Raw genomic sequence first — 26,375 nt, forward strand, 5'->3', positions numbered from 1 at the left:
TACCTGCAAAAAGCATGTTCTACTTTCTGACATGTAAAACAAAGGAAAAAACAACAACCCCTGATTTAAGTGCTAAGTACTAACGAACCAGTTAGTATCCCTACCTTTACGTTAACATAAAAAAAATCCAGTTAACATGTAAGTAATTCAACCAGCATACTGTTTTTTAAAAACCACTTTTAGGACTGTACAAATGTTCGGCCCCAAAGACACAATAAAAAAATATAATTTACAAAAGAATTAACATTAAAATAATAAAAAACATAATCAGAGAAAACTGCTAATATTAACAGCTGGACTATTTTATTGAAGACAGTTTCAATATTTCGAAAATCTTATTGCATTCCATTACTTGCATTTTATAGTTTTTTATGAAAAAAAAAAGTAGTCGAATATAGACGCCATCAGAAAACAAAGCACGGTTTAATAAATGAATGGCTCATATTAATAAAACAGATCACCCTGTTCCTGATCGATGAAATGTGACTTGATCAGCCTGCATGAGACATCCCACCTTTGAGTAGTCAGGAAATTTAACATTATATATATATATATTAGGGCTGCAACTAATGATTATTTTGCAAATCGATTAATCTGTCAATCATTTTTTCGATTAATAATGGGATAACCAGAGGTTTCTTAAAAGAGACTTTTTGTGAAATCAAACCAGGTGAAACTGAAACATTTCCACTTGAGAAATTCTGGATAGAGGATATTGACAGACGAAGATGTTTATTTTAAATGCAACATGTTTAAATATAACTGTTTTAATTTTTGTATAATTGCTGCTCTAAGTGCGTTGCTCTCAGCTAAAGACATGTTAGAGTCTCTACACTCCAGTTAAAAATTAATTGATTACCGGTACTAAATTAGTTGACTATTATTTCAATAACCGATTAATCACAATCCGATTAATTTTTTCAGCCCTAGTATAATATATATATTATATATATAGATTATTATATATATATTATTAGATAGTATGTTATTTATATTTATGGGGGTGCTCACTGGGTAGCACTGCTGCCTTGCAGCAAGAATGTTGCGGGTTCGATTCCCGGCCCGGGGTCTTTTCTGCATGGAATTTGCATGTTGTGCGTGTGTGGGTTCTCTCTGGGTACTCCATCTTCCTCCCACAGTCCAAAAACATGACTGTAAGGTAATTAGGCTTCTCTGAATTCTCCTTAGCTGAGAATGGTTGTCTCTGTGTTGCCCTGTGACAGACTGGGGACCTGTCCAGGGTAAACCCCGCCTCTCCCCCGTAGACAGCTGGCCAAGCTCATGGCCCCACTTGGGATAAAGCGTGTCAGAAAATGGATGAATATTATATCTATACATAAATAAAAGGTCCCATTATCAAATCAACTAAAAGCAATGACTTAACAGATCTTTTCCTGTTGAATGTCCATAGCTGCTATAATAGATATACAACAAATTTCATCACAGATTTTTTTAAAGGCAAAAAAAAAAAAAAGTCTTCACTTTTAGAGACAAGAGAATGTGCACATTCTGGTATGAAAGAGGCTTTATAACTTCTAGTAGACTCGTCTGTTACGACAATCTGCAAGCATTAGTGACAAACTGTGGGGCAATGTATAACATTTATAATAAAAGTTTAACCATTCAAATCTTGTTAACTTCATAACATGAAGACATTGCTAAAAGCCTTTATATGCTGAGGGTTTAGATTTTGTCTTCAGATAAGTTGAAAATGAGGACTAAAATAGAAGAATAACCAAGAAGGCACAGGATAGGAGGACTGACTGAGGTCTATGATGTGATATATTCAAACTCAGTGGCTCCATCTAGAGGAGAGCTCATGGCTGATATTGGCTGTGTGTGAGAGTCTGGTCTCATGTGAGCACCCGGCTCAGTGAAGATGTCGTCCCAGCTCAACATCCTGTTCTGGGATGGTGAGTGGATGGCCTCCGTGTCTGCAGAGTTCATTTCCAGCATGCTACCATCATCAGAAATGAGTGGCGAGTCCTGTAGGTTGGTCACCCATGACTTTTTCTTATTTGATCTACATGGCAGCAGGCGGTACAATTTGTTGCCTCCGTCATCTTTCTCCTTCCTCCCGCATGCATCCTGATTGTGGGCCTGCTTGCAGTGGTTGGAGAGAACCTGGTAATTTACAAACATTTCATTACAGATCAGGCACTGGTACCTCCTTTCACCAGTGTGGGTCACTTCGTGTTTAGTTCTGTATTCTGCCAGGGCGAAAACCTTGTTGCAGAACCGACATGGGTACTTCTTTTCCCATGAGTGAGTATTGAAGTGACGACGCAGGCTAGTGATGCACACGTACGGGCGTCTACACACGGCGCAAACGTAAAAAGTCTTTCCATCCATGACCACCTCATAGTGATCCTCTAGTTCCATGGTGTTCTTCTTTTTCTTTGGACCTTCCAATGGCGACAACGGCATGTCATCAAAGGGTTTTTTGGGCGTTGCCATCAACGCTCTTTTCACTTTGGGTTTAGAGCCTCCTTCTCCTGGATCTTCTTTCATTTGGACAATGTCGTAGGTGTCCTCTCCAATGTTAGCGTACACTTTACAACCCGATGAAAGAGAATCGATCTGTGTGCCTGTGTCCAGGGTCACCGTCTGTTTTGCTTCTGTACTTCCCTTGAGGTTGTCAGCAGTGATAGATGAGATTTCAGAAACGTCCATGAGCCTTATCTTGAAATCCGAATGCTGAGATGTTGCCACTTGCTTTTTGTGAACCCCCAACATCTCGCTAGTTTCAAATGTCTGGGAAGCACTTGTCGGCTGAGGGGTGAGGCTGTGGGATTGAGAAGGTGTTGTGGGGACACTCCCAGAGGACACCCTAGGTGATAAGTTACTGGAGCTGCTGTCTGGATTGTTTAGAGGACTGTTCACTTGTCCAGTGATGCTAGGATACTTGGCACCATTGGTTCTCAGGACAGCTGCTGTTTTTACTGCATGATTTGAATCTTCACTCTGCCTGGTTCCAACGCTTTCTGAATCCACTTTGTCCAAATCAATTATTTCAGAGGGATCGGCTCTCCGACTTGCTGCTCTGCTTTGAGCATCTGTATGCGAAACAAACACAACATCGTCCAAGTCCTCCTCATCAGCTGCAGGTTTCTTCGCCTGGTTGAATTCCTCTGCAGAAATGGAGAAAGACTCAGCAATCACAGGCATGATTTCCGAAGAAGAGCTGCCTTTGTTTCCCAACTCCTGCGACAAACCTTGCAAACCTTTCACTTGTGAAAGTGGAGAATGCAAGTTAGAAATAAAATTCACTCCCAGTATCTTTCCAGCTTTTATGAGCTCCTCAAGCATGTCAGACCGGATGCGGACAATTTTGGAGCTGTAGATGTAGTTGAGGACATGTTCAAAGATTTCTGGCTTGATGAAGTTAAGCTCGATCACTTGTCCAGCGACATCAAAGAGCTGGTGAAAGTACGTGCTAGAGGCGGACAGAATTGTTTTGTGCGCTCTGAATTTTTTGTCCTGTATAATGATGGTGACATCACAAAACAATCCATGGCTTCGCTGCTCATTCAGAGACTTCAGAAGAGCTGCCGAATACTGCGTGTCAGTCGCAGATATCAGCTTTAAGCCTGGCATGGCTGCAGGAAGAGAACAGACAATCAAAACAGGGAAACACTTAGAATCCATCCTGCGTATATAGTTAGGTCAATCTGTCAGTTTATCATAACTAAATACACCTCACTCACTATGCAGGAAATTAATAAACAAAAAACCTGAAGAGCTTCTGTTTGTTCAGGTTGGATTATATGAAGATACCTCCAGAGATCAAGAAAAACGCTCAGTTGTTCTTTTCACGATCCAACAACTAACTTAAAAGTATTATACTTAAATTTTACTAAAATAAAGTAGTACTTAATGCTGAAGTCCAGAGAAAAAAAAAACTGGGCACAAATAAAAAAAAAAGAGTGATCCTTTGTGGAACTATGTGTGTCTGCCAGCTTTACTAAACATTTTTCTGCCCATTTATCTTGGGAAGGTATTACTACTATATCATTCCAGCAAAGCTAATTTGATGTTGTCTATTACATAGAATTTACACATATGATTTAACAACAGTCCAGGGTGGAGATATGCAACCATGTTACCATGATGAACAAGCCTGACAAAATATATGAACATACATACATTTAAGGTATAGGAAAAGGAATTTAAATTAGCTACTTCTGACCATATACATACTCACTAAGAATTATTATTTAAAAAGTGACAAGTAACTGATTTAAACCGTTACAATATTCCTGTTTAATCAAATGGTTACCAAATTACAGCACATATTTAACGATAAAAAGAGAATTTATACCTTTTATCTTTAAAAACTTGAATGCTCTTTTGTTAAAGCACGTCTATGCTGCTTAAATAAACATTATGTTACTAGTTTTTAACATATTAGAAGCTAAATAGTCGACCGGTGCAGTTAGTATGCTAACAAAGGTAAAGATGTCTTCTATCTAACGAAGAGGAAGTGCGGCCTGTTGGCTAGCATTCTGTTAGCATGGGAGGATTTATTACAAAAATACGGGCAAATAAATGACGTAGAGGGTGAACTTATAACACGCAAAGTGACACTTGGATATTTACTTGCAACTTAAATGATGGAGCTAAATCTAAACCTGAAGGTAGACACAAAAGCTAGCGGGTAAATAATTACCTTCTTCGCAGAAAGACAGCAAACCGGAACTACCCTACAGTCAGCTGCGTCACCGGAAATTAATTGAAGACTTTCAGAGTAAAGGTATCAAATCCGTGCTTTTTAAATTTAACTGGCTTTAGGAAAAAAATGCATTATAACCGTGCTATTACATATGAAAAAAGGTACAATCCATCTGTGTAATGTTTCACAAAGCAACTGACTGACCAATATGGCTGTGATATCTTTGTGATAATTGGTTATTAATGAGTCATCCGACAAATCTTTTTTAGGATAAACGTAAATCTCTTTTCACAGCCACAAAAGCAAATCATTTTTTAAATTATCCTTTTTTTTTTTTTTTTTTTTTTTTACTTCATTTAAACAAAGTAAATACAAACAAGTAAAGCAATATCAAGAGTACAAATATGTGGAAGGCATAGTAGAGGCAGATTTTAAAAATGGAAGCACAAGGCAACACAAAAATATAAATAAATAAAAGGAATGGCTGATAATAATGAAATAATTATTAAAATGGCAACAAGGGGATTCATGTTAGGATGATGATCATCAGTGTTTCAGTCAGGTATTCGTATGATTCGATATTTAAGAGATTTCAAATATAACTTGAAATCAGTTCAAAAAAAAGATTGGGGATGATATCAACACTCTTTGTTTATGAATAAAGAATTTAGCTAAACACAAAATAAGGTTATTGATTTGTTTTTCAATAATATTCCAAAAGTTACCATATCTCTAGAAATAGATTCAGGAAGTGCAATTTTCGATTTGATCCATGTTTCTAAGCAATTCCAAAATGTTATGGTTTGATTGCATTCATAGAAGACAATTGTTTCTATATCACTTTCACAGAATGAGCATTTATTGTTCTCAATATTAAAACGAATTCTTAGTAGTTCTTTTGAGGAGTAAATTGCATTTAAAATTTTAAAGTGAGTAGCTTTTCGTTGTATGAGGAGCTTTAGATTAAGAGTTCTCAGTGTTTCAATCGATTTTTTTTCTCAAATTCGCAAAGAAAGTTATTTTTATGTATTTTCCCAGGGACCAAAAATTTCGTTTAGACAGTTCCTAATTGTATTGTTGTTGGATTTTTGGTCAGTGATTGATGTTCCATTATTGATAAATTGGTTAGTTCTGGGGTCATTGGATAATATGTTATTATATTTTTAATCTGATTAATAGATTGTTTTGGTAAGGTTTTAAGAAATCTGCTAAATTCAGCTTTTGGAACTTTAGTCCCCTTCCGGAACTGTCGCTCTGTGGATTTGGTAGATAGACGGACCTGTTTAAGCGTTGGACACAATTTCTTTTCCTGTTTTTAATTACGTATTAGAATCGTTAGCAACATACTTTACCGTACCCTCTAGCTGTGTTAAACTGCATTAGGCAGTAAGGTCACAGATATTAGAGGGAATGCCTCTCTCTGATCGGTCGAGCTCCGACGGGGACAGGGGCTCCCGCAGTCCTCGGGCCCGGAGACCCCGGACACGATCCCGAAGCCGAAATCGCAGCAGAGACCACAGCTTGTCTCCGGACAGCTTCGGGCCCAAACTCCCGAAACCCCGCAACAAAGAGAGGGAGCAAGAGGAGCGGGAGCGTCGATTTAAAGAGGCGAGAAATATCAGAAGAATCCGCATCGGGAGTCCCGGTCTGAGCCGGTCCAGATCCAGATCCAGGTCCAGAGAACGTCACAACAACGGCAGCAACCACAGCCACTGGTCCGAGCAGCGGGACGGAAAACATGGAGGATTCAAAGATGACTATTATTACCAGCAGCAGAGGGACGATGTTCAGAGGCAGAGACAGGAGGCTTTTATTGCCAGGTAACAATTAATAAAGAATCCCCACAGCATAATGCAGCCACCACCATGTTTTACTGTGCAGCTGTTGTGCTCAGACTAATATAGTTATATATAGCAGTCTGATTGTAGGATGACTATCTATTATCTCTGAATAATGACTTTAAGGTAGCCTTATAAAGTTACATCTGGACAAAAGAGAAAGATTATGGTGGAAAAGTATTTTTTCCCCACCTATTTTAGAATGAGGAACTCTTGTAATATTTTTATTGTGCTGCAGGCGTCTGCAGGAACGGGAGCGGATTGGTGAGCTTGGTTGTCCTGAAGTCTGGGGATATTCTCCAAGAGTGAAAGAACCAGAGTAAGTGAAGAATCCACTAAATAGATGGGTTGGCTTTATGTTGCTGCTGTTAATTATGCCTTCTCTCGCCATCAGCTCTGATGAATTTACACCAGTTGAAGAAGACGAGAAAAACAGCAGCTCAGATTTGAGCTCAGAAGGTGGGTAGATTCTGACTAAAAATCAGTGGCAGTGAATCCTTCTAGGGATATTTACTGATATATGGTGGAAAGAAACAGTATTTTAACTTAGATTTGCAGCATTTGCACTTTTTTAACCTCTTCTATGCAATCTTATTTGTGGTTAACAGAGGAAAAGAAGAAGAAAAAGAAGAAGAAAAAGAAGTCAAAGAAAAATAAAACCAAAAAACACCCAGAGGACCGCGAGTTGGAGTCCGATTCAGAGGGTGAGACATTTTGAATTGAATGTACTTTTTTTTATTATTTTTCTTTTCTTTTCTTTTTTTGTTTAGCTAAATTGTGTTTTCTTGTTTTCTAAAACAGAAGAAGTAAAGAAGAAGAAAAAGAAGAAGAAGAGTAAGAAGTAGGTTCTGATATGGCAGCCACCAACCAGCTTAATTCTCCAGTTCATTTTAGTTGTGTTTGATTAAAATCTCTTAATTGTGTTGCAGGTCTAAGAAGTCCAAGAAGAAGAAGTCCAAGAAGAACCAGAAAGAGTCCAGTGACTCAAGCAGCGAGGAGTCAGAAGAAGAGGAAGAAGAGACCGGCGGACTGATGTGGGTGGAGAAAACTGGAACCGATGAAAACATTGTTGGTCCAGAGGCTCCGCTCACTCACATGTCGCAGGATGACAAACCGCTGGAGTGAGTCTCTTTAGATTTTCTCTAGATCTTTAAGAAGCTTTTTTTGGAAACCCTGAAGATTATTATATTTCAACCACGTTTTGTCAGTCATGTGTTGTCTGATGGCCTTACGTTTTGTCTTCCCCCAGTTTTGGTCATGCGCTGTTGCCGGGTGAAGGTGCTGCTATGGCAGAGTACGTGAAAGCGGGCAAACGAATCCCAAGAAGAGGAGAAATCGGCCTCACCAGCGATGAGATCGCAAACTTTGAGAAGTCCGGTTACGTCATGAGCGGCAGCAGGTGGGCACAGCTCAGAAGTCAGAGTATAAATTGTAGAAAACCAAGACATAATCTATGCTATACACAACAAAAGGGTTGGTTTGTATGTCCTATAGGGCTGCAACTAATTAGTATTTTACAAATCGATTCATCTGTCAATTATTATTTCAATTAATAATCGGATAGCCAAAGATTTATTGAAGGATATTTTAACTAAATCAAACCGGGTCAAACTAAAACTGAATAGAGCATATTGACAGTTTCTAATCTTAAATACAAGATGTTTATATGTTTTCTTTTACAATTTTGATATAATTTCTGCAATAGGTGGTTTGCTCTGTCAGCTAAAAGCATTATTTAGTGTCTCTATACCCCAGTTAACGATTAATCAATTACTAAACGATCATTTCAATAATCAATTTATTTGATTGTTCCAGCCCTTGTGTCATAGACATCTTTACAAAAGTATCAGTATTGGTTAGCCATTTCACATTACATCAGGAACCCAGCATGATGGCAGTGGCTGCATCATGCTGTGGAGATATATTTTTTCAGATTAGCAAAGGTGACAGAAGCACCCTAAAAGCCATGTGAGGGAAAATGCTATGAAAGAGTTCTTCCTCAGATTAGAGGGCCGAAGACTAAACCTTTGCAAGACATATTTTATCAGTCAATATTCCTCTCAAAAAAAAATTATTTTTAATAAATTTGTAATGTTTTACAGGAATTACTATGACCTAGAAATTTAATTCTTGGCAGAAATTAACCAACAGTGGGTGAAATGAAGAGAAATGTGAGGTTCTTGCACACTCCTTTACAGATAATTAGAATTTTTTGGTGTGAATCTGCTAACAGAACAGGGAAATTACAAAAAGATATTATGAAAAAGGATTTGGGACATGTTCTTTGCATCTTTTCTGAGAGAAATTATTTAAATTGGAAATTAAACTACCCTTAAAGGTTGGTGCTACTTCACCTAATTCCCTGGGATTAGAGACTGAAATACCTGGAGGACCTTTTGAAAAGAACCTGGAATTTAAAAACAGTTTCTTGCCATTATTTACAAGTCAATGAGGAAAACTTAAGATTTTCTCAAACATTCGCTGGAAGTTGACGTTTTCTATCCACTGGTCTTCCAATTTATTAAATATAGATAATTTTGGTGTACATTTCCCCCCTTAAACCAAACTGGTTCTTTATTGCAGCTTTTCTTGTTTGTTCTCACCGTAACACTGATAGATAATCTGTTCCTCCCCCACAGACATCGGCGTATGGAGGCTGTGCGTCTGAGAAAGGAAAACCAGATCTACAGCGCAGATGAAAAGAGAGCTCTGGCCTCCTTCAACCAGGAGGAGAGGAGGAAGAGGGAGAGCAAGATCCTGTCGAGTTTCAGAGAGATGGTGTATAGAAAAACCAAAGGCAAGGAGGAGAAATGACTGCTCTATTGTTCCCTGCTGCTGGAAGGACCTGCTTTGTCTGGTGGCTTAAAGTGTTGACTCTTATTTCTCAGTCTCATTGAAGTGAGGGACAATTTTAAGCATAAAAGAAAAAAAGAAATATGGAAGTTCTTTTATTTTTTGGGTTATTCAAAATCCACATTAATATAAAAAAAATAAAAGACCTGTTTCTCTTTACAACTGTTTTCAGTGACATTATGCTAAGGAAATGTCAAAAATTCCTTAGTATAAATAAAAAAAAAAAGTAAAAATTTTTTGTAAATGTTTTAGTTGTTTAAAAAAAAACAAAAAAAACTTTGGTTTAATAAAAGATCTACTTAACAAGAAAGTGTGGTTTTACTAACTAGTACACAGAAGGAATTGTTTATGGATGAAGTAAATGCTTGTTTCTTTGTGTATTAGACTTTAAAGCCTTTTTTTATATTTCAGCAGAAAAAGTAAAATGTTGATTCATCCAATAGAAGTTTAATTTAAAGAGCTAATTGTGATAAACCCAAAGTAATAGGTAAAAGATAACAGCATTCAAACTCTTCCAGTGTGGAACAGTTTATTTAATCACAACTGATTTCAAAAGAAAAATTTTTTTCATACATTTAATTTACAACATCGACGTTTCGGCTCTGCATGATCCTCTTCAATTAATGTTCTCCAGTCCCTGTGGGGGGAAACAAAAACAAAGCTGTTATGGGACATAAGGTTGTTTATAGGAAAACACACGTTCTCATTCTTCAGACTGATTTGACTAAATTCTCTCCAGCTCCAACTGCAGCTGATGTTTGTCTTTTTTGGTAAAACCTAAAGCTGGAGTCTAGAGTGGATTAATTCCAACAATGCAGATGTTAGCATCTGATTCTCTTTGTACAGGAGATAAGTAAATGATTATTTCATGACAGCTTTGAGGATCCTAATGATTTCAAAGTTTTTTTTCCAATGAATTGGCCACTCATGCTGCAAAACACCCCCATAACATGATGGTATCACCGCCGTACCTTAAAACATGGACTGTATATTTTTTCGTCCAAACACCTCAGTTTTAATATCTCAAAAGATCTCTCATTACTCATTATATTTCTAACGATCCTCACTAAATCTAATAAACAGTGTCACTTTAGTTGGTCTGAGTAAGTTAATATCTGGTTTAACCTGTTCAAATAAAATAGCCAGGAAGTATCGTTCTTTGATTAGTGAGGAGTTTTTTTTTTTGTATTTACAGTACAGGAGTTATCAATATCAAAATTAAATCCCTGGAATGTGTTTTTTGCTGGATATATCTTGTGTATAATTCTATAAGATACTTCTTTGATTTTTATCATCTAATCGACCAAGTTTTGTTTTCAATAAATGTCCTTAAACAAGAGGACTGAAACATTTTAGCAGAAGGAAACATTACATTTACAAAAATAGATCTTATTTGAACATTTGATTGTTTGCAACATCTACATTTTACAGAAAACATATTGTTCACAGAAGCTGCTATAAAAACCTCTGGAGTGGCAGTAAAACATTTCCCTTTGGTGTAACAGCATCATCAAATCTAGAAATTATTTTTTTTTAAAGCAATATTTGATCATCAGATTTCATAATTTGTGAAACTAAAACAAAACTAATATGACCCAGTTTTGTGATATACAAAGATCTGTTTTTATATTGAATATTCCTGTTACTCTATAGATATAATAGTTAGTAGGTGAGAAATGTTTGTACAGCATCTTCCATGCCAGCAGAGCTTGCCTGTCAAAAGTTGCCAATTTTACAGTTTAAGATTATAGTCACATTTAACAAAAAGCTGAGTTCTCCAACTGAACTACAAATACATTTTCAGGCAAAGCATTCCAAATATCTTCCTTTTATTTATTTAATACTGATTTTTGAATCTTTTATAATCCTCTTCCTGTCTTATCTTCATTCCACCTCTTTGGCCATTTTTCCATTTCTTCACTCTTAATAAGTGATTTTCCTTCCCCCTTCCTAAAAGAAATTGTAATGATTATTGTTCCCTCTAAAGCCATTTTTGCTAATATATCTGCTTTTTCATTGACTTTTACACTTTCATGTGCTAGAATTATCTTCCTCTTCATTTAACTTGGACATTTATTTTAAACCACTGTCTAAGATTTCATAACTATATATATATATATATATATATATATATATATATATATATAATTAATATTATTGGGAACGATCTGTTGGTATTTGAAGCAGACTCACCTTGGACTGGAAGTGCTCACCCGTTCCTGACACCCTACTGTCTCTCTGCATCAGGTACCACTGCCACGGAATCCGGGCGACCCTTTTCTCCTGAAGGGGATAAAACAGACAGCCTCAGTCAGACCATTTAGACCAGAAATAAACAGGCAGACGGTTGTTAGGTCGCCGTCTTTCACCTTTCCACCGTTGGTGAACTTGTGGACGTTTGCAGTCACAATCCCCGGAATAATTAGACACACGGTCATAATACCGAGGCTGGGAAGGATTTCATACCACATGTTTACCCGCTGTTACTGCCAGGAGTATTTAACAAGCAGCGAGGACAACAAAGTTGTCCCTAAAATTGGCAAAAAGCTTCGTATTATGCTAACGCTGCTAAGAAAATGTCGACCGCTCTGACCTGACTTCCGTGACGAGAGGGAAGGATTTCCGGTTCAAGCTTTTTCAAAGTAAAAGCATCAAGAGCGTCCTTCGTTCAAAGAAGTTTTTGTTTTCGGCTTGAGAACAACACTATCACACCAAAACTTGCTAAATTTAATCAATATAAAAACACTATATATTTTAAAACCAGAGGGACCAGGAAAATGTAGATGAAAATGTCACAGTCATAAATTTCTAGCGATACATAGTAAATTATTCAAATTTATCTATTAACGCCACATCAATCACTGACCAAAAAAATCAATAACCATACAATTAGGAACTGCCTAAACGAAACTTTTGTTTCGAATAAATAAAAATAACCTTCTTTGCAAATTTGAGAAAAAATAAATTCAAACACTGAGAACTCTTTATCTAAAACCCCCCATACAACCAAAAGCTAAAGAAACCCACTTTAAAATTTTAAATGCAATTTACCCCTCAAAAGAACTGCTAAGAATTAATGTTAATATTGATATCAATAAATGCTCATTCTGTGAAAGTGATATAGAAACAATTGACCATGTCTTCTATGAATGCAATTAAACCAAAACATTTTGGAATTGCTTAGAAACATGGATGAAATAAAAAAATTGCACTTCCTGAATATATTTATAGAGATATGGTCACTGTTGGGATATTATTGAAAAACAAAACAATAGAACTCTTTTGTAACCTTATTTTGTGTTTAGCATAATTCTTTATTCATAAACAAAAAGTGTTAAGATCATCCCCAATCTTTAAAGTTTTTTTTTAATCTGAATTCATGTTATATTTGAAATCTTTTAAATGTATCGAATCATACGAATACCTGACTGAAATACTGAAATGCTTATCAATAATGCCTTGTGTTTCCATTTTTGAAATCTGCCTCTACTATGCCTTCCACAGATTTGTACTGTTGCTATTGCCTTACTTGTTTCTACTTACTTTGTTTAAAAAAAAAACATTGTAAATTATTACAATTATATGCTAAATATTTTTGAGATCCTAATACAACAAATAAAAGACAAACATTCACTTATATTTTACACTCTTTTGGATAGGTTTAATTTAAAAGTTAATACAGTTTTTGTTCATCTTTATCACAGAGGAGGATCACTGATTTATACATTTTCTTTCAGTATAATATGGGGGGAAAAGTCAGAATTCTGACTTCAGTCTCAAAATTCTTTATGACACATCTCTACGATATATTAAATTTTTTAAAGAAAGCAATACAATTACCATTTTTAAGGGCACAATCATGCTGGATTTTTACTGTGGAGTATACATTAAAGTAGAAGCTATAAAAAGACACAAAAGGAAATTTTGAATATCAACAAATATAATTAAAATAGTTTTTAAAATAAACAATAATCAAATAGTGCTGACAACTGATGAACTGAAAGACTTATGAACATGAAAGCGAGAAATTAAAAGGATGGTTGCAAAGACAGGCAAAGAATGAAGTTTTAAAGGAATATTGGGAAATGAAAGAAAAATAAACGATATTCACAAATTAAGGAAAGCATTATTTATTTATCTACAGAATACAAAATAAAAAAATAAATAAAATTTGATGTAAAGTAATGTTGCTACACACTCATGTACAGTAGGTGGCGGTATGCTCCTTAAAGTTGCTTGCGATCCGCCATAACAGAAAATAAGGAGAAGAAGAAGTAGTAGCGCTGACAGGGGGTCAGGCGCTCTTCATCTCCCCCTTGTGGTGGCGACTGAACTGCAAGTTTAGCCGTTAGAGAGGAAGTTGATCAGCTCGGTTGGTTCAGGCAGGCTAACTTGCTAAAAAAAAGTAAACAAGTTTTCTGGCTGCTATCAAAGTAAACACTGTAGCCTTTCAGCTATGAAAGAAGACAAAGAAAACACGCGACCGAAGGAGAAAAAAGTCGAGATAAGGTGTGAAGATGGAGAGAAGACGGAGAAGTGTAAGGAGAAGAAGGAGACCATGACAAAGGTAGAAACTGCTAGCAGAGCTGTTATTGCTAGCAGCAGCTGCTTAAAGGTTTGACTAGTTTAAAAAGATCGCATCATTCGTTAAGAACTATGGAGTTAAACTAGTTTAAATTTGTAAAGTTAAGATTAAATAGTATGTTGCGCTTTATTTTAAGGTAATATAAGTTTGATTGTGAACATTATTTTTAACTGTGTTTAAACAATAATCTCCAAGATTGTGATCAGGAGGTTACCTCCAAATCTAACTAAAGAGGAGCTGGAGGAGCAGCTGCAGCCTCTTCCAGAGGTGGACTACATGGAGTTTTTCTCTAACGACACCAGGTAGTTCTCTAATTACCACACCTCCTCTGTGTTCATGTTTATTTATTTTTCTAAAACTCATTTCCCTCCGCAGCCTTTTCCCCCATCTCTTCGCCAGAGCTTATATCAGTTTCAAAAATCAGGAGGACATTGTTCTCTTCAGGGATCGATTCGATGGATATGTCTTCATAGATAACAGAGGTATGATTGGGAAAAAGAAATAACATTTTCCAAAGAGTGAAATCAATGCATGATTGTTGTCTGTATATGTGTGTTGTTCCTTAACAGGACAGGAGTATCCTGCCATCGTGGAGTTTGCCCCTTTCCAAAAGACGGCTAAGAAAAGAAGCAAGAAGAAGGACTCAAAATGTGGAACAATTATTGAAGGTAAAATTGTTCTACTTTTCTACTATAAACTCTAATAAAACAGAGGCTCGTACTAAAAAGAGGGTTCAGCTCAGTCTGTGGCTTCTATAAGAGATGTGACCCAACAATCTGTATTATAGTAGATCAGACTAAGAAGGCTGATTTTTCTTCCAGGCAATCATTTTAGGCAACCCAGGGCAGTGTTGTGCATGAACGCATTCAATGAACCTTTTTTACTGGATACTTTCCTAATTTTAGTGGAAGGTGAACTGAACGGATCACTTTGAAATATCGAATGTGAGCAAGAGCAACATTAACTCTGAGAATTAAGGCCAATTTGTGCTTCTGACCCATAGCCTCTGCAACCGTCAAATCTGTCTCTTTGTGCAACCATGCTCCCTGCGCAGAGGCTCTGCAAGCATCGTTGCACACCTCAAAAACATTCTGACTACTCGTCGGACGGATGCAAACTCGCGGAGACCTCAAGTAGTAATGCACAGACAAAAAGCAGCTGTGATTGGTCCTTGGTGTGCCTTTCGGGCTGTCTGTGTGGTTAATCTGTCTATTTGCAAACTCCATTAACAGAACCTGTTCCTCTTCGATGTCTAGAAACTCTAGATCCATCTCCCTTACCGTGATATTTTGCAGACACGCCATTGTTGTTTTGGAAGATAAACACTCCTGCCGGTGCCGCCGAAATTCTCATGACCATCCGCCGAAGTTCCTGCGAGTTCTCTAATTGGCTCCCCTTGTGCTTTTGCGGGAAACTGCTGTGCGTTCCTAGACATTCCAGACCGACGTTGCAGAAGCATACCAGCAAAACTGGTTTGCGACCAGACGCAAGCGACATTTGATGTTTCAGGTCGCAGAAGTATAATCTGCCCTTAATGATCAACACACAAAGCTCATGTTTGCTGTCATTTGAAAACGACACTTTTCATTCGATAGCGTCGGGTTTTACAGCATGACGGACCTAGCCTGGGTGCCATTCCGAACTTAGTCCCGCCCACAAGCTTTGAGGTCGGGAAGTTCGGTCTGGCATTGCACAATAGTAGCGCGAGTATGCTCGCACAATATCAGGCGGGTCAATCAAATTGTCAGGGCGGGCTTTATACGATGATGGACAGATGATCAACAGTAACGTAATCAACCACGTGACCAAAGCATGCTTTGGCGACAACAACAATGGCTGCCGCTGGAGTATTGGGGTGAGTAGATTCTGCTATTAGGTCTGTTCTAGAAGATATCGACAGCAAATTAATTTTAAAAGAGGAACAGAGAAACGCGATCAAGGCTCATCGTTTTATTCTAGGTGTGCAACTGCACGCTTTGATTTTTGTTGACAACAACTGTGCGTTGCTTAACATATGTCATGCACTGCATTGCTCTTATTGGTTGTAGGTCTATCCAATTGAGTGCAGAGGCATTTTTTTTCCTGGTTCGTTCAAAACGCCCCATAATCACAGCTCTATGGAGCAGTATCAGACTCATATTCTGACTAGAATTGAGTAGGACTACGTCAGGCTATGACGGACCAGCGTATCTACTGCTAGTACTAGTCTGAGCGATTCAGACTCATCTACTGATATTTCCGATGCCAGTTTTGAAGAGTGCGTGGTTCTGTACCATACGTGTATGAATAATTATTAGAGCTGCATCAATCCGATATCTGGATCGGATATTGAAATTGTTGGAATTGTTATTTCTATATTTTGAAGGCTTATTTATTAAAAAATAATTACATTTATATGTATGTTAATTTTTTACCTTTTGTTACACAATGTTTATTTTGAGGTAAAGTCTTCGCTCACATGGCAAGGTGTATGGTTTATTCATTCAACAGTTTAATCCGATCAGTATCGGGTGCCGGCCGATACGCTCAGCTCGGGTATCGGTATCTGATTGAATCGGAAAAAACTGGATCAGTGCATCTCCAATATTTATACTTCGTTTTGCTTTTGGTTTTCCTTTTGTGTCTTTGTAGATCCCGATTATAAAAGGTTCCTTGAGTATTACAATGGAGATGAAGAGAAGCTGACATCGACGCCGGAGACTCTGCTAGAGGAGATCGAGGCAAGATCGAAGGAACTGGAAGGTTTGTTTTAACGAGCCGAACTAAAAGCATCACCGTATGTTTGGACAGCAGCGACATCAAGAAAAGCTGATTTAAGATACGTTTGTCTTTTTAGCCAAAAAAACAACTCCTCTGCTGGACTTTCTGAAGAACAAACAGGTAAACATAATGCAGCGCTGTAAGAAAAAGGTTTACCCTTTAAAGAAAAATGCCTATATTTTTTTTTTTTTTGGGGGGGGGTGTAATTGAATACATTATAGGGGAAAAGCCAATTTGGAAAATCTGACATTAGGCCTTTGATAATAATTGATTAAAATTGATTGATTAAATTTTTCTGTTTTTGAAGATTTACTTTTTGAAAATTTTGATTTTCTTTTTTCTTGACATCTGTTCATCACTTTTTGTCCTTAGATGTGTTTTTATAGTTGATAAACTAGCTGACTTATAATTTATGCAATTAAGATGCATGAAAGTCACCCCCTAGACATGATGATTAAAAATAAATGCTTTTTTAAAGCAATTAACATAATTGTTTATTTTGTTTTTATAAGTATAAAACTTGAAGGAAAAAAAAGAAATTAATCTGATTTTAAAGGAATAAAATAGAGTTGATTTTTAAGCCCAGCTCTATATGAGACAAACTCTTTTTTTCTGCTGTTGTTTGCTTCAACATTTTTTTTCACTAAACGCTGTTCAGAGGCTGAGGGAGGAAAAGAAGGAGGAGAGAAAAAGGAGGGAGCTTGAGCGGAAGCGCATACGTGACGAAGAGCGCCGCAAGTGGAGGGAAGAGGAGCGGAGGAAACGAAAGGAGGCGGAGAAGATGAAAAGACTTGAGAAACCGCTGGAGAATAAAGACAAGGAGCAGAACAAAGAAGAACCCAAAATTAAGGTATTTGCTGCGGAGCAACAGTGACTCCTAGAAGCGGCCGTCATTTCAGTGTGTTGCTTCCTTTACTTTCAGCTCCTGAAGAAGCCGGACAGAAATGAGGATGGAGATTCTGAAAAGCCCAAGGAGAAGTTCAAGAAACCTGAGAAGCCACATAGAGAGGACCGACCCTCAGGAGGCCCTGATCACAGGAGGAGGCAGAACTTAGGCAGCAGGGAGGATCGAGAAAGAAAGTCAGTTAGTCCCCATTTCTTTTCATTTGCCAAGATCAACAGCAGTAACGGAACAGAATGTGGTGATTTTTACCCATAGAGGATATGAAGATGGCCGGAAGGAGTTCAGAGAGCGTGATTTGGAGCGAGAGAAGGAGAGGGAGCACCGGCAGAGAGAGAAGGAGCGCATCCGACGGCAGGACGAGGAGCGGCGGAGACGGAGGGAACAGCAGGACGGGGAGAATACGTGCAGAAAACGGGAGGAGGAGCTGAAAAAAGAAAAGGCCTTAGAGAGGAGGAGAAGTGAGAACTCTGCAGACTCCCCTCACTCCGAGAAGCTGGAGAAACCCGCCAGAGAGAACAAGAAGGAGGAGAGCGGTAAAAGGGAGCGAGTGCGTAATAAGGTAGGAGCATGAGGCTTTCGGGGCGCTGGGATTTTTCTAAACCGCCTATTAAAGTGCTGCTTGTCTGTTTCCGTCAGGACCGGCCCGCCATTCAACTGTACCAGCCGGGGGCCAGGAGCCGCAACCGCACGACAGGAGGAGCAGAATCCAGCTCTGCCGACCGGAAACCAGAGCCCGATAACAAGAAAGCAGGAGACAGAGGAGATGACTGAGGGTTTTTTTTTATTTTGTGTGACAACAGAGGCTCGTGAGGCTCAAGAGTCTCAAGCAGCACTGATGGAGCATGGCGTCACCCGCCTATCCCAGTCGCCGCGGAAGAGGGTCTGTTATGCCTCTCAGTGCCCGACTGACACCCTGTTTAGTACAGAATTAACTGTAACCGTTTGGAAGGGTGCAGCTGTAGGGCTCAGTAGGTGATGCCAAAGTTTTCCTGGTGGCCTTATGTCATTAATGTCGCTCTGGTGGGAAAATGTTTCACTGTTAACATCAGATCAAAATCTGTGTCTCCAAAATAACTCCAGGATGCTTCCAGCAAACTCCCATATAGCTCTATGCTCTATCAGTTTCACATTCTCACACTTCATTCCCCTGGTTTTCAAAGGTCTGGGTACAATGCCTGGATTTTCAAAAATAAAAAATGAGTCCATAATGAATCCTTAAATGTGACAATTCATGTATCTCTCAGCTGCAGTCATACTAATCTGGTCAGTCAAAAATGTAATAAAGTTTGAGTTACCTGGTTACACAAGTGTGCACACTGAAAATGTTGTTTATGTTTATGCATTTAGCATTCGCTTTTATCCAAAGCGACTCACAAAGATACAGTAATCATCAATATGAAAGGGAAATCCTTAATCAGATTTATTTTCTGTCTTTTAAAAAAAAATAATATTCAGTCTGCTTTCTACATAGTGGTAATATTTGTAAACTCTGCCTCAAGAGTTCTCCTAATCTATTAGATTGTTTCCGCTATTCTCAGGTCAGCTCAAAGATTGTCTGTCAGATGTAATTCTGACCTCTCCATAAAATATACTAAAACTGAAATTTGCTGATGAGTGTGCTTCTGTTTTCTCCTTGTAATCCTGCTAAATAAATGGAAATGGAAATGGAGAGATTATAAAAAAAAATGAAACTTTTACCTGAAAATAAAAGAATCCCAGATTCTGATGCTGCCACCCCCATGCCTCATTTTTGGTGCAGTTTTATTTTTGTCTAAGAAAAAAAAGAACAAGAAAAAGAACTTTCAAACGAGGATGGTAAAGTGATGCATGCTGCTCAAAAGGTTTTGGGAGTTTTAAGGCAGACCTGTGGGATTTAGATAAATCCTCCTGCTTTGCAGTGCTCATCCTTAGTCCTTAAATATGGAGAATGTAGGAGAGTTTATTTTGAAAAACTCAATCTGCATTTGTAAGGAGATCCTGCAGCTTCATCAGTTTTGCTGTTGGCTTTTTGACAAATTCCCTAACTGGTTTTCTTTTCTTTTCTTCTTTTATAATTGTCATAAAATTTTATAGTTTTTCTGCTGTTCTACATTTTTGGGATTGCTTATTTTTTCCGGTTTATCAGATCACTATTATACATGTGGAAATTGAAGAAGAAACTGAATTATAAGGTGTTTCAAGAAGGTATTAGTTAAAGGTTAAAGGCAAGTTTTACTCCTAAAGGTTTGTGTTTCAGAGAAATTGAACAAAGACACACTATGTGTCCTATAGTTATTGGAAAACATTTTAAAATGATTTATCACAAACTCTTTAATTTTTTACCTTAAAAACACGGCATTGTATCATGGCATGGGTGTGTGGACTTTCTGAATTTGCTGTTCTTCACAGTTTGTCTTTCTAATTTCATGAGCTAAACAATATAACTTTTTTTTTCTTTGCTTGCTCCTTAATTTTCATTTTATGCAATTAATGGCTGAGAAAGATATTTTAAACCACACTGCCATGTGAGATCTGTGCTTGCTTTGCATTGTTCAGTGGGATCCACATGTGGCCTTAAATTGGAGAATCACTTTTAACATGATTTATCTGTAAAACGAGTGCAGTCTTAGGACAAATCATTGCTGGTAGTACTAATAAAATGACTTTTTTTGGGAAATAAAAATATTTGCTGAAGTCTGTTTTTACTTTGAACTGTTGCCTGCCTCAAATTTTATTTTTAAGTTCTTGAAATAGAATTGCACATATGACATTTTAAAAGCATCAAGTGCTTTAATATAAAAATAAGTTTAGACAAATACTGTTTGTATACTTTGAAAAAAAAAAAGCTAAAAGAGAATTAGAAAACGTTAGAGAAAAGTAAGTGCCTAGTAGTTCGTTTTATATGGTGATTGGAAGAATTACCATTACACGTGTTTAATAGATCAATATATCATTTTATAGTTTTAACGTAGAAAATTTTGTGTAAAACCAAGGAAAGCATTCTTCCTACATTTCCTCCGGTGACCACTTGATGTCGCTATCCCCTGGCAGCCTACTCCATAAACCTGGCTACGTCACTTCCTTCTTTCTCTTCGACCACCGCCATAGTGGTGAAAGGATTGTGGAGAAAATGGTAAATATAAAATCGTTAAACATCCATCTCAGCAGGGCTCGTAATCCCAAACTGACACTCGAAATGAATAATAAGTTTTATATTGTTAGATAAAGTGTTAGTATTGTTTTGTAAAAATTTGTAGATAAGGTATTTAAGTTCACAATAAAACGGTCAAGGCATGCTAGCTCAGAACTTCCTTGCTAACATAAGGCATATTCAACCTAAGACGCTGAGTTACAAATTAAAACAAAGTGTCACTGACTTGATTATTGGGTATTTTTTTCTGTCCCAGTCGTCCCACAAGACTTTCAGGATCAAGCGCTTTCTGGCCAAGAAGCAAAAACAGAACCGGCCGATTCCCCAGTGGATCAGAATGAAAACCGGCAACAAAATCAGGTGAGTTTTCACATCTTGTTTCTCATGCTTTAGGTTCGCGGGTTGTGGAGGTTGTTACCTATACTGGCGCTATTATTTTGTTTAGCTAAACAAGATAATCAGGGAAACGTGCAGCACGGCTTCAAGCCGAAAGCATAGATCTACATATAATAGTCTGTGAATGCACATATATGTCCGCGATACATGGTAAACATGGGTTTAAATATATTCATATGTATTTAGTTGAGTTCAAATTACACCTTTATTATAAACTAAATGTATTGACTATTAGTTGTGCAAAATAACTCTCTCCGCAGGTTGGTTAACTCAAAACATTGTAAGATCGTATATTTTAAATCCTGCACAGCTCATTGATGCAGGATTGAATGTACTCCAATCCTAATGCTAATACCTAAAGCTGAGATGACTGATCAAGTAATAAAAATCTGGAAATTTGGTAGATGATATAATTCCCCCTGTTCACTAATTTCTCTTGTCCTAAATATGGATATGCTTCATACAGAGGTTTATAGCTTTTAAAGTCACAATGTTATGTTTGATGGGCAGTAATCCACAGGGAATTGGGCTACATGTTAGGATTACAAACCGTGTTTAATGTGGACGGATTTACAGCGTTATATTAAAAGGCTTATTTTTAAGTTTCGCAGTGCCGGTTTGTATAAATGAGTCTTGGATTAGATATTCTACGTGTTCAGATGTATTAATATCCATCTAGATGTTGTAGCACCTGATTTTATTATTTTTCTAAATAGTGAGATTTTCTTTACTTAAATGAAATGATTTTAATACATTACCATTAAGCATTCTGTATCAGGAACAGCTGTTCATTCTTTTTAACTCAATTATGAATATATTTTTTCCCCGTATCTGACTTTGCCGTGGCAGTCAGAACAACTTGATTCCAATCTTTCCACCTTAAAAAAAATCTTTGTGGTTCTTAATCCGATATCTATCTTATAGTTTTAGTGTCTGCAGTCTGAACAATTGTTACCATAACCATCTAGGCTACATAGTTCTATCTGCACAGCAGTCTTGGCCCCATAAATTACATTAACAGTCCTTCCTTTTTCTTGCCTTTCTTCATCTTGTGATGTGATCATAATGTTTGCTCCCATTCAACAACTTAACACTGATGTACATATATTACCTCTGTAAACAGCATGCTGTATGGCGTCTACAGTCCTGCATATGCAGGTCAGGTTAGGGCTGTGGAAAACAGGCTGGAGTCTGATTGAGGCTGTATTTAAGTAGTAGTCTGAACTAAAATAGAAATAAAGTATCAAAACCTCCTGTGTGAATGTAGCCATTGATCCACTTCGATCTCTTTCAAAGCCTGTTTCATTAAGGAATGTCTGATAAAACTGAAGCTGGAGTCTAGACATGCCTGGTCTGCGTTAAAGGCGGTGAGACTAGGGCTCTGTGTTGTTTCGTTGTTGTTTTGTTTTTTTTGTGTCCATTCTTCGTTTTTTGATTGTCAAGATTTAGAATCTGTTTTTGGTCCGGTCTGATCTGTTGTTGGTTGGATGGTATTAAAACATTTTTTAGCTGTTACCTGAATTACATGACTATTTATAAAACACATTGACACCAGTATGTTAACTTTAAACAGCAAATGAAGTAATGGTCGTTAAAAGATGGTTGAAAATACTTTTTAGAGTTTTTGAATGATTATTTTTTTTTTTTGGTAATAGCTTGATTTTTAGGAATTGAAATCAGAATTAGAAATTAAAGTTTTAACAGTCTTAGTTAAAAAGTGTTTCCCTCTAAGCATGTATACCTTATAAAATTCGGTTCTCCATTCTTCTGTTGAATTCCTGGGGCGTTTGCATTATCATAATGCTTAGTAATGCGTGGCTAATGGATAATTAAAAAAGTAACTGTATAATTTAAAGCAGGTCTGCAATTGCAGCTCTCCTTGTCTGTAGAGTGCTGTCATTAACCCTGCTGAGAGCATTTTCTGCTGCCGCACTTCACTCCTCCTCATTGGAATGATGCTGAGGAAGCTATGTAGCTGCAGGACAGCTACTACTGTTTCTGTGCCTGAATGATGCATCTCCACACTGATCTAGGAACAATTCACAACATGTTATATTTCATGAATATATATACATTTCAAATTATGTTCATAACATGGTGACACAGGGAACTCAAGCTGTGTCAAGAGAATTTACATAATTTGAAATTAACTTTCTGCTCAGTCTGTTTTTTTTTTTTTTTATGCTCCTGATTTGTAGATATACATTTGGTTGTTTTATAAGAAGTTCAAGACCTACAACTGTTTAGCTGACATTGTTTTGAGATGGTTTTAACATTTTAAATCTTTGAATTTCAGGTACAACTCCAAGAGGAGACACTGGAGGAGGACCAAGCTCGGCTTGTAAACATGATGGCCTGTGGATCCAAGCCCCCCCACATCCTGACATCTGCCAGTTCCTCCAGCTGCTTGGCCTATTGGCTTTAAAGGGAGCTGCAACATCTGGAGCAGCATTTGTTTTGTACAGATACCTGGCTATGCTCATGTTTCACAATAAAAGATCATTGATCACATTTGAAACACAGATGTCTGATGGTTCTTTATGATCTATGAACTATTTCTATAGTTCACAGGGATATATTTTAGTGCAGGAGTCTTTTATTCCAGTCATGGAGGATGCAGTGTCCTGCAGCTTGGAGTCTGTGCTTCCACACACCTGAATAAATGACTATAAATTGTAAAATGTATAGCCTCAAGTTTTTTCCGTATATTTTTGCAGTTTTTGTTATACCATCCAGAGGGGTGAGAGTTAACCGTTCTCCCAATGTAGTAACAACACATTTAAAATGCATGGTGTGGATGGACATAAAAAAAAATTTGCTACTGTTGATCCTAATAACATTTCTGATAGTACATATGTGACAATTTTTAAGGGAGTGTCTCCTATTTTCCTTCAGGATTCTTATTAGTTTTGGAAACAGACTTTTCTAAGAGGTTTATATAAAGTTCATTGTCAAACCCTTTTTTGTTGGTAAAAGACAAATCTTACCAACTAACATGTCATGTCTGGTAAATGATTGCCAAGTGTAGCACTATAGAGCTAATAAGCCATTTTACAAGCAAAAGCAAATGTACATTTTTGTCATTTAATTAAATCTTGCTTTAGAAAATATAAAAGCCTCTAAAAACATTGGGAAAGTTTATTTTCAATATTTAAATGGTTCTTAAATTCTCCCCACTTCACAGAGGTGTGGACAAGACTTTTTGGTTTCATGTCTTACTTCAAATAACTTGGTTTATGGCTACCTAAATGGGTTAGGACAATAGATCCATAGAGCGGGGATACTTTCTTAATGCAAACCCAGTCAGATAAGCTGGTGTTGAGAGATTTCTGAACTGAAGCTGTCCTGTTAAGGTTTTCAATTTATTACATCCCTGTCAGACTGTTGTTGAACAAAACTGCTTCAATTCACATAAAAAAAAAAAAAACCTGTTAGTGCTCAGTGTAGCAGAGGGATAAGAAATCAATTAGATTCAGTTGGATATTTACTGTCTCCACTTTTTATTAAACCAAGTGATCTCACTCTTCCACTTACAAAGGCATGACCACAAAATGTCATTTTGTGCAATCCGGGGCAGTCACAGTTTTTCCGTTTGAGAAAGTGCAGAGAATGTGAAATTATTCCAAAATGCTATTCCATATAAATTCCTTTACATGGTTAAAACAAACACAACAGAACTTTGTAGAAACTTGAAGGGCCGTTAACAGTCTGCAAGCTGAGATAGAAATAGGATGAATGAATGCTTTGAGTGGCATTTCTCATTAGGAACCAGTAATTATAAAGGTTTTATTTTTGTTCCAAATAACTAAAATTTGGTTTGAAATCCTTTCAAGTTAACGCTTATTTAGAAATTATTTTATTCATGTTCCCAAGAGTCATATTCTGTACAGTCTCAGCATAGTTTCTTTCAGTATATTCAGGAGGTGTTTCCAAGCATAAATTGCTTTTTATTTTTAACAAATCAAATGAGCATGGACAACAGTATCTGCATACATCTTTGTTTCATTTATTTTGAAAAGTGGTTTTAAAGGATAAAAGACAAATTTATATAACAATTCCATTTTCATGTCCTGTATTCAACAAAACTAAATGTTTCAATGAATCTTTGTTTATAAATCTAATCTAAAATTTCCAATTGAACCAACTGTGAGCACAAATGTAAATGTGGTTGACAACGACGTTGAAGATATTTGATCTGTTTGGTATATTTAACCTATTAGGCTGGAGGTGTTGCTTCAGCCTGCGACATATCTCCTTACAAGGTAGGAATGATCAGCATACCAGTAAAAATTTACTTTTTACAAATTTATCTCATACAAACTTATCGAGATTGCAGATGTTAATTTAATTTGTGGTGGCAAAGAATAATCTTTGAGGAATAGATTGGGAAAAAGTCAGTTATGTTTAAACAATAAGGTCCAGCAAACATATTTCTATTAAATGTTTTATGTTTTTCCTTTTGAAATCATTACTGGTTCTGGAGAGAAATTGTAATTATATATATATATATATTTATTATGGACTGTTCTAGACAGGGGTCGGCGGGAGCCAGCGCCCCATATTGAAAAGATACATGGCAAAAACTGAAGTATAATAAAGTACATTTTTCTTAAAATAAGAGCATTTTCCCTTGATGTGACCAGGTATGTTATACAATTTGCAAATGAGTTAAGATGATTTATATTCATAAATATAAAAAACAAAATATTAAAGTGCATAATTTTAATTTTATTTATAAGAGCAATAATATCCAATCCTTTGGCAGATCATAGTAACCTGCTCAAATTAATGGTAAAATGTTCACTTTTTTTTTTGTAAAATTATGTGCTGTTACAAGAGACCACAGATATTTTTCCAGAGGTGTACCCAGAAAATATTTATAAGGGTGGCCAGGGAATAACCAATGTACACTGAGGGGTGGCCAGAAGTGGATAGCACTTAAGGGTTAAGATGCACTGTTCCAACGGGAAAATTAATGAGCAAAAAATACATATTTTCTAAATGAAGACAAACTATCCTTTCCTGCAGCCTTTTCTAACAAATAGACGGATATATAATGGATACAATTCTTTCAGGTTGAAGTTCTGGGGCCAACATCTTTTCCATTGTTACTTTTAAAAAAAAATCAATAATCATTCTGAAAAAAAATATATATTTACAAGTAAAAGTATCTACATAAATTGATTTAATACATTTTTATCAAAATAGTTATTTATGATTTCACTGAAGACTGCTAG

At 36.9% G+C, this 26,375-nt stretch overlaps 5 protein-coding genes across 7 annotated transcripts; 3 read left to right on the plus strand and 2 right to left on the minus strand.

Moving 5' to 3' along the window:
• Window positions 1–1,284: 1,284 nt before the first annotated feature.
• Window positions 1,285–4,698, minus strand: zbtb33 (zinc finger and BTB domain containing 33). 2 transcript variants are annotated; one of them, XM_015389166.1, is made up of 2 exons: window positions 4,670–4,698; window positions 1,285–3,599 (listed from the first exon to the last, which is right to left on the minus strand). In XM_015389166.1, the coding sequence occupies exon 2, from the start codon at window positions 3,595–3,597 to the stop codon at window positions 1,771–1,773; it is 1,827 nt and encodes a 608-aa protein (XP_015244652.1). In that variant the 5' UTR covers window positions 3,598–3,599; window positions 4,670–4,698; the 3' UTR covers window positions 1,285–1,770. The 2 variants fall into 2 exon arrangements, with proteins under 2 accessions (XP_015244652.1, XP_015244660.1); XM_015389174.1 differs by lacking the exon at window positions 4,670–4,698 and adding an exon at window positions 4,322–4,636.
• Window positions 4,699–5,959: 1,261 nt separating this feature from the next.
• nkap (NFKB activating protein) lies at window positions 5,960–9,568 on the plus strand. Its single transcript, XM_015388270.1, has 8 exons — window positions 5,960–6,492; window positions 6,749–6,829; window positions 6,905–6,969; window positions 7,119–7,214; window positions 7,312–7,351; window positions 7,440–7,631; window positions 7,760–7,909; window positions 9,150–9,568. The coding sequence occupies exons 1-8, from the start codon at window positions 6,083–6,085 to the stop codon at window positions 9,322–9,324; spliced, it is 1,209 nt and encodes a 402-aa protein (XP_015243756.1). The 5' UTR covers window positions 5,960–6,082; the 3' UTR covers window positions 9,325–9,568.
• A 307-nt stretch (window positions 9,569–9,875) lies between these two features.
• On the minus strand, window positions 9,876–11,976 carry ndufa1 (NADH:ubiquinone oxidoreductase subunit A1). Its single transcript, XM_015388281.1, has 3 exons — window positions 11,733–11,976; window positions 11,557–11,646; window positions 9,876–10,000 (listed from the first exon to the last, which is right to left on the minus strand). The coding sequence occupies exons 1-3, from the start codon at window positions 11,832–11,834 to the stop codon at window positions 9,980–9,982; spliced, it is 213 nt and encodes a 70-aa protein (XP_015243767.1). The 5' UTR covers window positions 11,835–11,976; the 3' UTR covers window positions 9,876–9,979.
• Window positions 11,977–13,698: 1,722 nt separating this feature from the next.
• Window positions 13,699–20,272, plus strand: upf3b (UPF3 regulator of nonsense transcripts homolog B (yeast)). 2 transcript variants are annotated; one of them, XM_015389098.1, is made up of 10 exons: window positions 13,699–13,978; window positions 14,144–14,250; window positions 14,324–14,430; window positions 14,518–14,616; window positions 16,580–16,690; window positions 16,785–16,828; window positions 17,367–17,558; window positions 17,631–17,788; window positions 17,868–18,171; window positions 18,249–20,272. In XM_015389098.1, the coding sequence occupies exons 1-10, from the start codon at window positions 13,820–13,822 to the stop codon at window positions 18,381–18,383; spliced, it is 1,416 nt and encodes a 471-aa protein (XP_015244584.1). In that variant the 5' UTR covers window positions 13,699–13,819; the 3' UTR covers window positions 18,384–20,272. The 2 variants fall into 2 exon arrangements, with proteins under 2 accessions (XP_015244584.1, XP_015244594.1); XM_015389108.1 differs by having other exon boundaries at window positions 13,699–13,930.
• Window positions 20,273–20,652: 380 nt separating this feature from the next.
• rpl39 (ribosomal protein L39) lies at window positions 20,653–23,660 on the plus strand. Its single transcript, XM_015388486.1, has 3 exons — window positions 20,653–20,724; window positions 20,999–21,102; window positions 23,435–23,660. Exons 1-3 carry the CDS (start codon window positions 20,722–20,724, stop codon window positions 23,481–23,483), a joined length of 156 nt encoding a protein of 51 aa, XP_015243972.1. The 5' UTR covers window positions 20,653–20,721; the 3' UTR covers window positions 23,484–23,660.
• The last annotated feature ends 2,715 nt before the right edge of the window (window positions 23,661–26,375 follow it).

This window comes from Cyprinodon variegatus, unplaced genomic scaffold, assembly GCF_000732505.1.
Source record: "Cyprinodon variegatus isolate N-32 unplaced genomic scaffold, C_variegatus-1.0 Scaffold19, whole genome shotgun sequence".
NCBI classification, from domain to species: domain Eukaryota; kingdom Metazoa; phylum Chordata; class Actinopteri; order Cyprinodontiformes; family Cyprinodontidae; genus Cyprinodon; species Cyprinodon variegatus.